The sequence below is a fragment of the Sorex araneus genome, chromosome 9 (assembly GCF_027595985.1).
Source record: "Sorex araneus isolate mSorAra2 chromosome 9, mSorAra2.pri, whole genome shotgun sequence".
Classification (NCBI taxonomy): Eukaryota; Metazoa; Chordata; class Mammalia; order Eulipotyphla; family Soricidae; genus Sorex; species Sorex araneus.
In genome coordinates, this window is record NC_073310.1 from 59164263 (window position 1) to 59178750 (window position 14488).

Sequence of the window (14488 nt, forward strand, 5' to 3'; positions counted from 1 at the left end):
AGGTGTGATACTCCTCCCACCTCATTAAGCTTGAAGTTTAATGAGTAGAGGAAGAAAGGCTTCATTACAATGTGGATTGATTGTTGTTTTCGAAGCATGTATTTACTTGGAAAGAGCAAATGCCAGGTTTAATAACAGATGAGCATTTGTCAGGTTAATTCCAAGTACCACCTCCTTCATGCTGCCTTTGCTCCTGTTATCACAGGGCTGGGAACTGCAGGGTGCCAAAGCGCAGATCCCAGAACAGAGAACCCATGTGTGTCTGTTAGCTGATATGTAACTAAGACACTCGGCGGGTGGGGGTAGGGGTTGGGGGGGCAGGTTTGGAGATTCTGATTAACTGAAAGATAACTAGCTACAAATTAGTATTATGTAACTGAATGTGTTGATTAGCTATGAATAGCCACAAGCTGAGAGTGTGCAAGGCACCCTGGTCATCAGTAGGAATGTTCTAATGTTCTAGCAAGTAAATGGATAGGTGAATCTGTCTGTGTCAGAAGAACTTTTTCATGGAAGTAAGTGTCTCCTCTTATCCTCTCGTTATTGGATGAATACGTGTGTGTATGTGTGTGTGTGTGTGTGTGTGTGTGTGTGTGTGTGTGAGGGAGAGAGAGAGAGAGAGAGAGAGAGAGAGAGAGAGAGAGAGAGAGAGAGAGAGAGAGAGAGAGAGAAAGATTAAAATATTTGTGCAAAGTGTCTGTAGAAAGACGGAGAGAGAGAGCGTAAAGGGAGGAGGACTTGTGTGTTTAGGTGAAGGAAAGACCAGTAAGGAAAACCTTTGGTTTGGTGCCAACTACTGTGGAAGGTAGGATGGTGAGGGAGATCTGAATATATTCCATTGGTGATATATTCCACTGGCTCTGATTTTATCCATAAAATGATTTTTTTTTAAATCAGAGTTTTTCCTGATGTTTATGAAGCCTCGCAAATTAGAACAGATGAGATTTCTAAGGCATTATGAGTTATCAGAAAGTTATTAGAAATTATTAGAAAGTTATTCACAATAGAAAACCTTTCCTGGAATCCATCTTAAAATATACTTCAGAGGTTCTGGTTCCATGGGAAATTTCCTAGGTTTTCAGTTATAGGTATCAGATGTGCATCTGTTGGAGAGACCCACCCCCTCTATACACTCAACTGAAGCCAACCCCAAATTTCTTTTTAGAAAAGGTTTCTATAAGACAGAGTCTTTAAGATATATGAGTAAAATGCACTTTTACTGTCCTTAGAAACTGCCCTTAGAAAATAAATGGAAACACTGTAATATAGAAAACTGTTAGAAACAAGTCCAGCCCATTTCGATTGCCTTTTGAGTTTTGTGCATCCTTCCCTGGCTTTAGCAATGGGAAGGCAGGTGAGATGCACTAAGTAACTGGTTTAGGTGCTCTTTTAATTCTACACGGTAAGTTGATAACGCTTTCCTTGACTGGTCTACAACTACTTTTCTAAATTTTATGTTTTAAAAAAATTTACTTGGGGGTTGGGCCACACCCAGTAGAGCTTGGGGCTTAGTTCTGGCTCTCTGCTCAGGGATGATTCCTGGTAGTGCTCAGAGGTACCAGATGTGGTACTGGGGATCAAACCTAAGCCGGCAGAGTGCAAGGCAAATGTCTTAACCCCTGTACTCTCTGGTCCTCTAAGTGCATTCTAAAAAGAGGAAAACAGGGCTGAGACATAGTATGGCAGGCAGTATGTTTACCTTACATGCAGTCAACTGGATTTGATGCCCTGGTACCACATATGGTCTTCCGAATCCTACCAGGAATGATCCCTTAGTACCGAGTTCGTAGTTAGCCCTGAGCACTGCCAGATGTGGCTCCAAAACTATTATCCTGATACAAATAATAATATAAAAATAATTTTTACATTTTTATATAAATGAATATGAATATTGGATATGGTTTTGCAACAGAATACAGATATGGTATTAAATGAAGGAATACACATGCATTAAATAGATTCAAGGCCTTTCAAAAAAAGTAATTTCATTTGAACAAATAGGAAAAGTGAGAAAAATCAGTGTACAACACAGGTCTTATACTAGAAATAATTTAAGGAAAATTCATATTTCAATTCTGGGTTTGATAAGTCAGACTCACGTTTTCTAAATGTGGTAGAATTTAAGAAATTTGTGATCTCACTTTCTAATTGATCTTAGATAATAGGAATAAGGAACTGGAAAATGAAGTTTTAAAATCCTGTGATTTTAGTGCACAATACTTGTTACTAGGATTTGAGTTCATGCCTAATTGCATTTATGATCAATGTTCAAGTAGAGATGATTTTTTTAAACTTTCATGCCTAATTAAGCTTTATATTGGGGAAAATAGCATGAATTTAAAATTTGCTACTTTTCATCTTTTAGGTAGCTGTTAGTTGATTTAATTAAAAAAGCAAATGTGTTATTTTGAAAGCTCAAAGATTAATGTAATATTTATTCTATTTCTTTCTTTTATGACAGATTAAATATAAAGAAAAATTTGACAATGAAATGAAGGATAAGAAACATCATTATAATCCCCTTGAAAGTGCCTCTTTCAGGCAAAGTCAACTAGCGACTATCCTGGCAAGTAATGTAAGTTACTTTGTGCCTTCTAATTCATAGAAAATTATTTTCTATGTCTTTGATCCCTGCCTTCTCAGAATCAGCTGCATTCTAATTAATGATTTGTAAGCAACATCATGTAATTTTCGAGTAATTTTAGTTGGAAACACTGCAGCGTATTTTCTTGAAGCTTTTATTTTAGAGAGAAATATATTATTATAATTTTCTATTAATGGTTACTTATTGCTAATTAGTTAATAAGTAGGAAGCATATTGTTAATAAAATAATTACATGTCATACAGAATAGGAATAGCTTATACAGTTTTGCAGAAAATAGTATGTAGCATAATAAATTAGTGGTTGTGATATTAACTCATGTCATTAAATTAGGCTTATAAGAATACAAAATATTATCTGCTACATAGGAATTTATCATAGAAATTGTCACAAATTTTCACAAATTTGATGGCTTACAATTTTTATCTTACTCATTAATTAATTGCTGTAAAGTAATTGTAAGATTTGTTTTTATTTTATTTAGATAATCAGATTTCAGTTTAAAGGTGTTTATAAGACTCAAATTTTTATTAAATTTTTATTAAAACTGGGCAGACATAAAAGAATCAGAAAAAATTCTGCTACAGTCAAAGAAAGTATAGAGTACCTTTTTTTTTTTTTTTTTTGCTTTTTGGGTCACACCTGGCCATGCACAGGGGTTACTCCTGGCTTTGCACTCAGGAATTACCCCTGGTCATGCTCAGGGGACCATATGGGATGCTGGGATTTGAACCCGGGTCGGCCGAGTGCAAGGCAAACGCCCTACCTGCTGTGCTATCTCTCCAGCCCCTAGAGTACCTTTTTAAGTATTAAAATTAACTATAATTGAACTGTAGATTAGCTTGAACATTCTGTTATATACTTTGGACTTGGGACATTTTCCTTTAGTGTCCTAATAACCTTTTTCTTAGCTTTATCTTTCTTTAATATCTAGATTATTGTGTTCCAAAATATTTTTTTGTTTTCAGAATTAAAATGCCTGTATTTCAAGAGCAGTGTAAATATCAGAATAATTCTTTTTATATTCAATTCTTTTGTGTGTGAAAAAAAGCAAATAGAGTTGGAATGTACTTTAGAGAACCTAGAGCTTGGTTGAAAATTCAAGAGTTAAAGTAAGATTATCTGGATCTGAACTCTTCACTTAATATACTTCCTTCTTTCTATGGCTCTGTTTTCACATTTGTGAAATTGTGATACTTCTAGATGTGGAAATAATTTACTATGTGGAAAAAAACTTTTTAAAAAAGCGGAATTTTGTCAGTGCTCAAAATATTTCCTGTTATTAGTATATTATTATCATTACTACTAAAGGATTGTATTTCCAAAGTAGTTGGTTAAAAAGGTGAATATGGTAAAAGACCAGAAATTACCCCAAACTCTAAAATTGTCATAAAACATAAGATATGGTAGTAATTCTTAAAGGACAAGGTTTCTCTACTCTCTAAGTTTTGAAGGCCGAATTTTGGTTCAAGTTATTTGCTTCTGTTAACATCATCCTTTCTGAATATGTAAACATTAAAAGGAATGAGCAAAAAATTTCCAAGTTCCTAGAAGTATATTTTTCCCCTCATTTGATGGTAGACGAGAGCCACCTAGTGGCCTCTGCTAACGTGCCTGCTCTTGGCGCGCTCTGTGTCTGTTCCAAACAATAACGACGGTACCCGCGGAAGCGTGCTATTTTCTTCTCCTGGATGGTACTTTGTTCCATGTTATTTTCATAGGTGAAGTACAAGAAAGACATGGAAACTATGCATGATCCTGTTTCAGGTCTCCCAAATTTGGTTTTAGAACATGCGCTGAAAACCAGCCAATTGCTCAGCGGAGTAAGTGGTGGTGGGGTGCAGCGGGAGATGTGTGTGCCTGCAGTGCCCGCGCTCGCCTGCTTCTGTCGGCCTCCCCAGGGAGCCACTCTCGCTGCAGTGCCCACCTGCCCACGCTTCATCCGCCCCCCGGGGTGTCACCACCCTTGCCTCAGGGACTGACTCCTTGGAAGGAATCTTTCGCTTCCTTAGGTCCCACCTCAGCTGTTGCTTTGAAGCTCTTGTACCCAGATTTTTGTCTTGTACAACCGAACCTCAAGGTCCGTGTGCGGGTGGGGGTCTGTTTTCTGCTTTTCTGCTTTGTGTGATTTTGGAGCCAGTTGAAGGTCAGGCTCTTAAAACAGGGAGCTTTGACTTCCTGCAAGTCATAGCAGAATGTCCCGGATTTAAGTAGCCTCAGTAGTATAGCAGAAATTCTTAAACTGATTTACGTTTTCTCTGAAAGGACATCCTCAGGGTGTTTACTTTGACACTTTACTTTGAATCTCGTGAAGATTTATGTGTTTTCTTTGGCAACCAGGAGGAGAGTGTACTGTCCTATCCAATTCGTTGTGCCCTCCGTGAAGTGGTCATTCTGCCAGAGCTTTCCTCCTGTGTGTGTCCAGACTCTCTGTGCATCTGGACCTGGACTTCTCTGGTCTCCTAACTCAGCACCTTGACTCATTTGTTCCCACTTCCTCTGGAAAGGATGCCCCAGTGGGAATTCTAGCTTCATCTCTACTCCTTGTTCTAAGTTACTCTACATCTGCTTCAATGGCTGTGCACACACTCACTTCCTCATTCATAATTATTCGTATTTACTGCATATCTGCCTGGGACCAGATACATATGAGATGGAAAGTATGTTGGCAAGGAATGTGAGAATGTTGAAATTTGGGGGGCAGGGATGTAGCCCAGCAGTAGAGCACTTTCCTTGCAAGTGTGAAACACTGGGTTCAGTATCCCCACATGGCAAAACAAAAGCAAAATAAACTAGGGCTGGAAAGAGATCTCAAGGAGCTGAAAGGCAGGCTTTGAAACCATACTCCTAGTTTCAGTCCTCTGGCCATCAAGTTGGCGCAGTCACAGTACACCGCCAGGTATGGATCCCCTTAGAGCAGAAGCTATTGTTTCTTGAGGGTATATATCCACGACCCACAGGCATGGATGAAAATCTGCAGTCGGAACCTGGCTCCAAATGATTAAGTAGTAAGACATAGCTTCATGTCAGTGCTAGAAATGTTTCCATCTGGCTTTTATATACTGGAACTTCTCTTCATTGTTTTGTGATCTCCCTTGTTCCGCCATCACTACTGTCATCCTTCTTGAAATATAGCAGGGCTGTCAGTGATTCATACGCACAAAGATCTTTTAATTAATTATTTTGTAACACTTGCCCTTGGGGAAAACGTAGACCGTCATTTTTCTTGGTCTGTTGAACAGAGAATGAAGGTTAGAGAGGGCTATCGGGCACAGAATTAGACTCTGTTCCAGGACATTTAAATCATGCGCGTCTGCCATTTTAGTACCTCACCTTCTAGATGCATTTCTCTGTTGCTTGAATGTCTCTCTTTTCCGTCCTTGTGTTCCTCTTCATTTCTAACTTCTTTATGTTCAGTGTTTGGCATTCAGTTTTCAGCACAATAGCATTTGCCCTGAAAAATCCCTCATCCATCAGTGGATTAACTGCTCTTAAAACACAAGGATTCATGTGTAAATTAGCCAACAAAAAGAGGGAGTAATTAAAAAATTTGACAGTGGGTAGAATGGATGCTACTCAGAGGTAATATTTCTTTTCAAGAATATTGATCTTTATAACAATGGTGTAAAATACATTTTGTATAAATTATTTCTGTCATTTCTTCAATGAAAACCAGCATAGTTATCCATAGCATTGTTATGTACAATTTATAAAGCTTAAATCTTAATTCAGGTGGTGCTTTTCCCTAGATTATAGACTTTAGACCCCATAGTAACAGTTACTGGATGTTACCTTCTGCAAGAAAAATTTTAAGTTTCCAAAGAGATGTTTTGGGAGTTGAAGAGATAGTCCAGTTGATATGGCACTAGTCTTGCATATGGCCGACATGGGTTCAATCCCTGGTACCATATATGGTTCCCGAAGGTCTGTCAGGGGTGATCTCGGCACAAAGCCAAGATTAAACCCAGAGCACCATCGTGTGTGGTCCAAAAATCAAGCAAAAAAGGTTTCTCTGAAATATACTATATATTTACTAAAGTTACATAATGATATATTGGCTCAAATGTATTGTACATTAGAGTTGTCATCTCTTATATTTTAATGCAAAGATAAATAGAACTTGGTTGATTTATAAAGGCAACTTGATTTTATTAAAAGAGTGAATAACAAAATATTTATTAAACAGATATCCTACCAAAATTAGTTGTCAGTCTGTTTTAAATAACAGTCTTATTATATAATCTAAATGCTTCTGGAATAAATTATAAATTAATTCCAAATTAAAAACATTTTAATGCCCAGTATATAAAGAGTAAACTTCTATGTGTTTTATGAGTTTGTCAGTGATATATGCTATTATATTTTTTTAAGAAACATTTTCTTCTGTAAAACAGAACTCTACTCTCAGCTTATTTTGTAACATTTTATAAATTAAAAATATATATATTGTGTTACTCTGTGTAATTCCCACTAGGCGGCAACAGAGACTATTAAATAGGGAAAAGCAAACACAATATTGAGCTTTTCTAGTACAGATTGTAGTTCAAGTAGATTATTTACATCTTTTAAAAAATTAGTGCTTTAAATACTGTATAACTAAAATTATTATGTTAGGGATGGTATTTCCTTTCCTTTTCTTAGAATATACTCATGATTCCAGGATTTTAATTCAGTAATGGAATATTGTCTGCCTTGTTGTATCATATTGATGATTATTTTTCATAAGTGAACATATTATAAAATAGCTTCTAATGAAATGATAACATCCTATGTGTATTTTTATTCATTGAAGTCAGCTTTTTTTTGTCTTTTGTTTTTATTGGGGGCCACATCCTGCGGTGCTCAGGGCTTACTCCTTGGGGGGGTCTCAGGGGACCATATATGGTACTAGGTATCAAACTTGGGTCCCCAGAATGCAAGGCTTTACTTACTGTCTCAGGCCTATTATTCCTTTTTAATTAAGAGAGACTTCAAAATTTAGGGGAAAATTTATTTTTAATCCAACTTGTACTATGCAAACATTTTCATTAACTTCCTGGGTATTTTCATATCATGCTGGTTAGAATCTGGCGGGGGAGGCACGTTAGGGGTTGGACAGGCAGTTCAGTGGGTAAAGCTCTAGTCTTGCATGTGGCATACTTGGGCTCAATCCCTGGCACCACATTTGGCTCCCCAAACTCTGCCAGGGGCGCTCTCAGCACAAAACCATGGTAATCCCTGAGCACCGCCCTGGAGCCGCAGTTCCCGTCTGCAGGTCCCTGCCCCGTCACCCTCCCTGTCCCTGACCCTGCGCCTTCCCGTTTCGCTGTCAGAGCACGGGAGAATCCCCCACGGCCCACATGTCAGCTTGATTCACTCATTCCTTTAGTCTGTCTCCCTCCGTGCCACACAACGTTGCCGTTTCCACTGAAACCCTCATTGCCCGCCAGCTCTGACATGAGGCTCTGTTGCCAGAGTCTTTGAGAGTGTCCCTTGAGCTCCGGAAGCTTCCAGAGAAACTGTTAGTGCCCATGCGACTAGGAATCTTGAGGCGATGCTCCTCGTATTGCTGCTGCCGCCGTGAGGGTCCCGAAGCTGCCAGCCTTGCCCGGAGCCATCCTGTTACCTTCCCTGGTCAGACTCTGGCCTGCTTGGGTAAATCGCCCTCCGCATCCAGTGTCTTCAGACTCTCATTCTTCACTCACTTTTTCTTTATGGCCCCTCATCTTCCTCTTGGCTGTCCTTGTGCATATACCCATTAAATTTCTTGCCGCTGGCCTTCTTCTTTGAGCTTTTCTGTCCTTCCTACAGACACATTTCCGTCCCGATGGAAGGGATGGTAAGGGAAATGGCCTTTGTTCTGCTCAAGAGGCTGGCTCCTGGCTCGCCCCTGCCCCCCGCCCCTCCCCCCGTGCGTCTTTCAGGCACTGTTTCGAGCTGACTGCTCTGCTTCTGTTGGATGTTTCAGCGGCTATTGCCTTTGCCCTGTCAGGCCAGTCTGGCCTGCCTCGTCTGTCCGTCTCTGGTTGCCATCAGCCGAGCGGGGGCTGCAGACTGGTGCTGATTACACCTTTGTAGCTCGTGTGGGCTTGGCATGCTCAGTTTACAGGGCTAGGTGCTCCTGTCTCAGTCAACCTCTGCTCCTCTCAGTGTCTGGTTGATGTTCTTTCTTTTAGCATGAGTATAAAAAGGGTTTCGAGGAAAACAGAGGGATGTACCATTTCGCCGCGGATGCTGCGGAACACCTGCACCATAAGGAAAACGCCACCCTCCAGAGCCAGGTGGGTGCCGGGAGGGCAGCGCCGCCGGGAGGCAGAGCTGGCACAGTCCCAGCTGTGGGTCATCACTTCGAAAGCTGCCAGCTCAGTTCTGGGGAGGGAAGGGCTTCTCATGCCGGGCAGGCATTTGCAGCCTCATCTGTGGCTCTGACACGGCAGGTGGCTGGGCCGTGGTTGCCACTGAGAAGCACAGGGGGCCTGTATGGCCCGTGGGATGAGATGATTCCAGATGCTGCTTGTGCCAGGGGCTCGTGAAGATCATTTATTCTGCATTATTTTATTTTTACTTTTTATTTTGCTCTTTTTTGGGGGGGTCACACCCGACAATGCTCAGGGGTTACTCCTGGCTCTGCACTCAGGAATTACTCCTGGCGGTGCTCAGGGGACCATATGGGATGCTGGGAATTGAACCCAGATTGGCCGCGTGCAAGGCGAATGCCTACTAGCTGTGCCATCACTCCAGCCCCTTAGTTTTACTTTTTATTTACTGTGGAGAACCCTGTTCTTCGTTGACGGAAATACAGCGACCTGTCCTTGTTAGTAATAGGTGCTCCTAACTGAGCTCCCACCTCTCGGTCTCTCGTTCTCATCTCTGACTCTGTATATGTGCGCATCATGTATGTACAGTGTATCATGTCCTCTGTCTGATATGTATTTTAGACATTCAATACTTTGTAATAGCCCTAGAACTGTAATACTTAGTGGTTCTACATTATTTATTTGGGGGTCTGGGGGCCACATCTGGTGGTGCTCAGAGGCTATTTTGCTCTCTGCTCCGTGGTGACCCCTGGGGGTGCCAGGGATCAGACCTTGGTCAGCCACGTCAAGGCACAGCCTTACCTGCTGTACCCTCTGGCCTCTGAATTATGCTTATCCTTTAATATTTTAATTTTCTTATGTATAGTGTCTGTTTACTTTTTTTGTATGTCATTAACCATGGAGAATTCAGTAATTAACCTAAATGGTTAGAAAAATGTAGCACTGTAGCACTGTCCTTTTGTTCATCGATTTGCTCGAGTGGGCACCAGTAACATCTCCATTGTGAGACTTGCTACTGTTTTTGGCATATCGAATATGCCATGGGTAGCTTGCCAGTCTCTGCTGTTCGGGTGGAATACTCTCAGTAGCTTGTTGGGCTCTCCGAGAGGGATGGAGGAATCGAACCTGGGTCGCCGCGTGCAAGGCAAATGCCCTACCCGCTGTGCTATAGAAAAATGTAATTCTAGAAAATAGGATTTTGGAGGCCTATATTACTTTGCTCTGTTTGCAGAAGACTGTGAATTTATATGCATTCTGTACTTTTTTTCTACTACAGGTTAAATATAAAGAAGAATATGAGAAAAATAAGGGGAAGTCAATGCTTGAGTTTGTGGAGACACCGTCATACCAAACTTCAAAGGAGGCTCAGAAGATGCAGAGTGAGGTGGGTCTCTTTGGCTAGTTGCTAAATTAATCTTGTGTCCTGTGAGGACACTAGTGGGGCACTTAGAATATTGAGGGGCTCTAGAAGGAAGCATCCTGTGGTGGGAAGCTCAGGGAGTCTGGGTGATAGCGTCAGGACAAAGATTCTAATCCAGGGATTCCCACTAGAAATATATTGGTATTAAGCGAGATGACCCCCAAATATTTCTCTCTCTTTCTATGATTATAAAATAAACTCATTCTGCTTGGCTACACAACAAACAATGATGAGTAGAAAAACAGTTGCAAGATATTGAAGAGCTGGTTTATGTTTTTTCTTTTTTTTTTTAATAGAAACAGAACTAATGTCGATTAAATACTATGTGCTAAGTGATGGACTAAATGCGTTCTTTATGTCTGCTCATCTAATCCTTTCCAGTCAATGCTGTCAGATAAGGGATTATCCTGAGACCGACAATACTGCCACAGAAATGATCTCACCTGAAATTATCAGTAAAAGTCAAGGCTTTAGGATCCAGCAAAAATCACAAATGATTTTCTTTTAGCTAATTGATTCTCTACTCGTTCCTTTCTCTCTCTACTCAATAATGACAGAGAAGCTTTGAAACATCGAGGGAAGATTGCTTAAGAGGTTTTTTTTTCTTACCCAGTTTATTTTCTTCTAAGGTAATAAGTCATGTCCATATATTCTTCACACTAATTTCTCAATGTCCCAGTGAGGTTTCTTCTGTTCATTTGTCACTTCTTTGGGGGGAACCAGATGCCAGGTACAAAAGGCTTGGTCAGCAGCCAACATCCACATTTTCTGAGGACAGCTGAGTTATTGCTTCAAAAGGAGAGAAATGCAGGTAGTATTCTCAGCCTGTCACCTTCCCAATGCTCCATGCACTTTCAGGGGCAAGATTTCTGTTCTCCAAAGACATCAAACTGGGACTAATGGTAACTTCCTGTCTAAAACCTCTCCTAGGAATTTTATAAAACGAATAAGTGATCTTGTTTGAAAAGTTATAGTTAAATTAGGTAATAGGTAGAGATATTATTGTGGTTTATTGAATAGTCAAAACTTCTGGAATAAATGTTAGTTAAAGAAAGAGAGGAGATCACTACTTATATTTTAATGCCATATTATCTCAAGCCAATAGAGAGAAGTTGATCAAGACTGTTTTGAAGTGAGGCTACAGAGATAGTACAGCAAGTACTTGGTGCTTGCCTTGCACGTTGTTGTCTTGGGTTCAACCCCAGCATCCCATATCATTCCTCAAACACTTCCAAAAGAAATTACTGACTTCAAAGCTAAGAGTTGAAAGGATGAGTAGAGAGGCTTCTAAAATCTCAGGGCTTGGACGAATGGAGATGTTACTGAGACCGCTTGAGAAATTCAGTGATCAATGGGATGATGATGATGATGATTTATAACTTATGACCATATAAATTAAGTAAATTTGCACTGAGAGACTTAGGATCCAATGTCTCTTACTTTTCTGAAAATACAACAAGATAGGGCCAAGAGCATTTTAGATACCGTCATATTCTCCACGACCCCTCTGCCCTCCTTTGTAGTAGAATCAACCTACTACAATTCTGCTCTTGTGGTTCCTGGTTTGTTCCTCTACTAGTTCATTACTTTAATTAACAAATCCTATACAGTGAAAGCATTCTAATTCTGTGTTTCTTGTACTAAAAGATGGCACGGAAATTTTTGTATAGTTACTTATATTTTATTTTAATTCAATCAACTTTGAGATTCACAGTAACAAAGTTGTTCATGATTAGGTTCAGTCATACAATGTTCCATCACTGTCCCTTCACCAATGTACATTTCTTGCCACCAGTGTCCCCAGTTTCTCTCCACCCATTAACCCCCAGCCTGCCTCTTTGGCAGGTACTTTTATTCTCTCACTCTCCCTCTTTGGGCATTATGGTTTGCAATACAGGTACTGAAAAGTTTACATGTTTGTCCCTTTACTACTTTCAGCACTCAGTAGAGTGATCATTTTTAACTATCATTGTCATAGTGGTCCCTTCTCTATGCTAGCTGAGATGGAATGTCTCCATTGGATATTTTGGGTCTTTATTATTCAGGGAACTCTTCTTCGCCAACTCATTATCTCCCTCCTGAAGGTATGATCTTGGATGTAGATCAACATCTGGTTCCTAGACTCTTGATTTGTCTAGTCAGTTCTCTTCCTGAATTGTCTTGTCCTGTTTACTTACATTGCATAACTGCCCCAGGAAGTAGGGGTTGAATGATGCATTATTGGGGTGAAAGTCAAAAATTTAGCCACCTTGTACTCTTGCCAAGAGAGGGAATTTGGAATACAGTCCCTTAGAATCTTCCTTATGAGGGGGTCCTCACTGCAGCACTCACCCATGGTCCCCAAGTTCTCATAGGTAGTTGCACCTTTCCTTATTTATTGAGATTTCAGTACCTTCCAGACAGGCTTTGCTCAGAGTTCTTTCAGCCTGAGGCTCTTGTCAATCTGATGATCAAACTATACTATCTCAGTCTCATTTCTCCCTTTCCCTCTCTTTAATCCTCTCTGTACTTTTCTCTTCTGAATATCCCTCCCCTCCTCCTCATCTTTCCTATGACTGTAGAACTCAAAGCCTTTTGTGGCTAAGTCTTTGTGTATTTGGAAGATACATCCCCACATTGCTACTTTGGGGGATACGTCTCTATAGGTCCATAGAGGAATCTTAACATCTTAATGTCTGAATTTCAGTGTCTTAATATTTCCAAAGCTTCTGGTATAGGTGGTTTAGTGTCCACACTTTGAGAAACGCTGATTCATAGAAGGAAGCAAATATCCTTCTAACTTAAAATCATAATCAGAAGGACTTAACAAAGCCTCCTCAATATATAACTGTCTATCAAAACAAAACAAAGACCTACTTGTCTTCATATAAAACATTTGTTAATTTTTTTTTCTTCTCCGCTGTGAATGGATCTTCACAAGAGAAGGTTCCTTAAGAACTGGTTTCATCATATAGATGAGGGGACTTGGAAGGTAGCCTCAGCTCTGAGAAAATACTATCTTGTCTACCTGGGCACTTTTCCCTATTCAGATCTTAGCAGTTTGACAACTAGCACATTTGACCCTTTCTGTGACTACACATATTGCAAGAGGAAATAAAATGTTGACATTCACTAAAAGATCAGTCAAATGAAAGAATAGTTTGCTTTGAGTGCTGTTTTGATATTAGGTGTAAGCAGCTTATTGTTTAACTATGGTTACACATTTATTATGTGCTGTAGAATTAACCTGCATCAGAGGCTCTGAGGGTATTCAACTTTTGGCATTCAACTTCTGCTATTCTGATTCCTGGCATTGTCACTAGGGGGAATCATCCTTATCCTTTGCAATGGTGGAGACATGTTTTCTCTTTAATTATAGCCATTGGCTATTAGATTTGCAGACTCAGCAAATCTGAGTTAAAAATACCCTTGGAGAGATCTATTCTATAAAGACTGGTAAGAGTGTGTATTAAAGATGTCTTTATTTGCTTTAAAGACAGGACCAAGGCTGTAAATACAAGGAACTCTCTCACTCAGATATGTCATTGATTCCTGAGAAGCCAGCTTACGGTATTCATGATTTTAGAAGAGGCCACCGATGTTTTGTTTTAACCCATAATTATGCTGCTCTCACTTCCTTCTAATGCTGGATAGAAATTTAATCACTGTGCTTTCTAGGAAAAGGAAAGAAACTGTACATATTGCTCTGAAAAGATGCTTGCTTTCTGTTTTACAAATAAAGAGAAGCTAATGAATAGAACCTTATCAATCAATTAATTACTTTTATTATAGCTCAGTTAACTTGGATATAGTAGTATTATCATTTGTGATATTGATGTATAGTATTACCACAGCTCACAATCACCAAAGTGCTTAGTCCTTGAAGCCTCCCCTCCATATGTTTTGCTTCTAGTCATAATCAGTGGTTTGTTGGTTTGTTCGTTTTGTTGTTTGGGGGCCATACCCGGCTGTTCTCAGGGATCTCTCCGGGTTCTGTGGTAGAGATCATTACTGGCAGAGCTTAGGGCACCCTGTGTAGTGCTATGGGCCAGCTGTGTGCAAGGCAAACCCTCCTTGCTACACAAGGTCTCTGACCCCAATCAGAATGTCTAATGGTTTATTTTAATAATATATATATTTTTTTGAGAACAGAAAAAACTTTTGTAATTAAATGAAGGAAATAAATACAT

General features: G+C 39.9%; 1 protein-coding gene across 5 annotated transcripts in view; it reads left to right on the forward strand.

The window, feature by feature from the left end:
* The window catches only part of NEBL (nebulette), a 381507-nt gene that overhangs the window by 302562 nt on the left and 64457 nt on the right, over window positions 1-14488 (forward strand). For 3 of the 5 annotated variants that reach the window (XM_055146579.1, XM_055146581.1, XM_055146580.1), the window contains 4 exons: window positions 2462-2575; window positions 4325-4426; window positions 8759-8863; window positions 10176-10283. The exons of 1 other annotated variant lie outside the window; for it this stretch is intronic. In XM_055146579.1, coding sequence (XP_055002554.1) covers window positions 2462-2575; window positions 4325-4426; window positions 8759-8863; window positions 10176-10283 — 429 coding nt within the window. The remainder of the gene's footprint in view (window positions 1-2461; window positions 2576-4324; window positions 4427-8758; window positions 8864-10175; window positions 10284-14488) is intronic. One more of the 5 variants, XM_055146582.1, reaches the window with a different exon arrangement.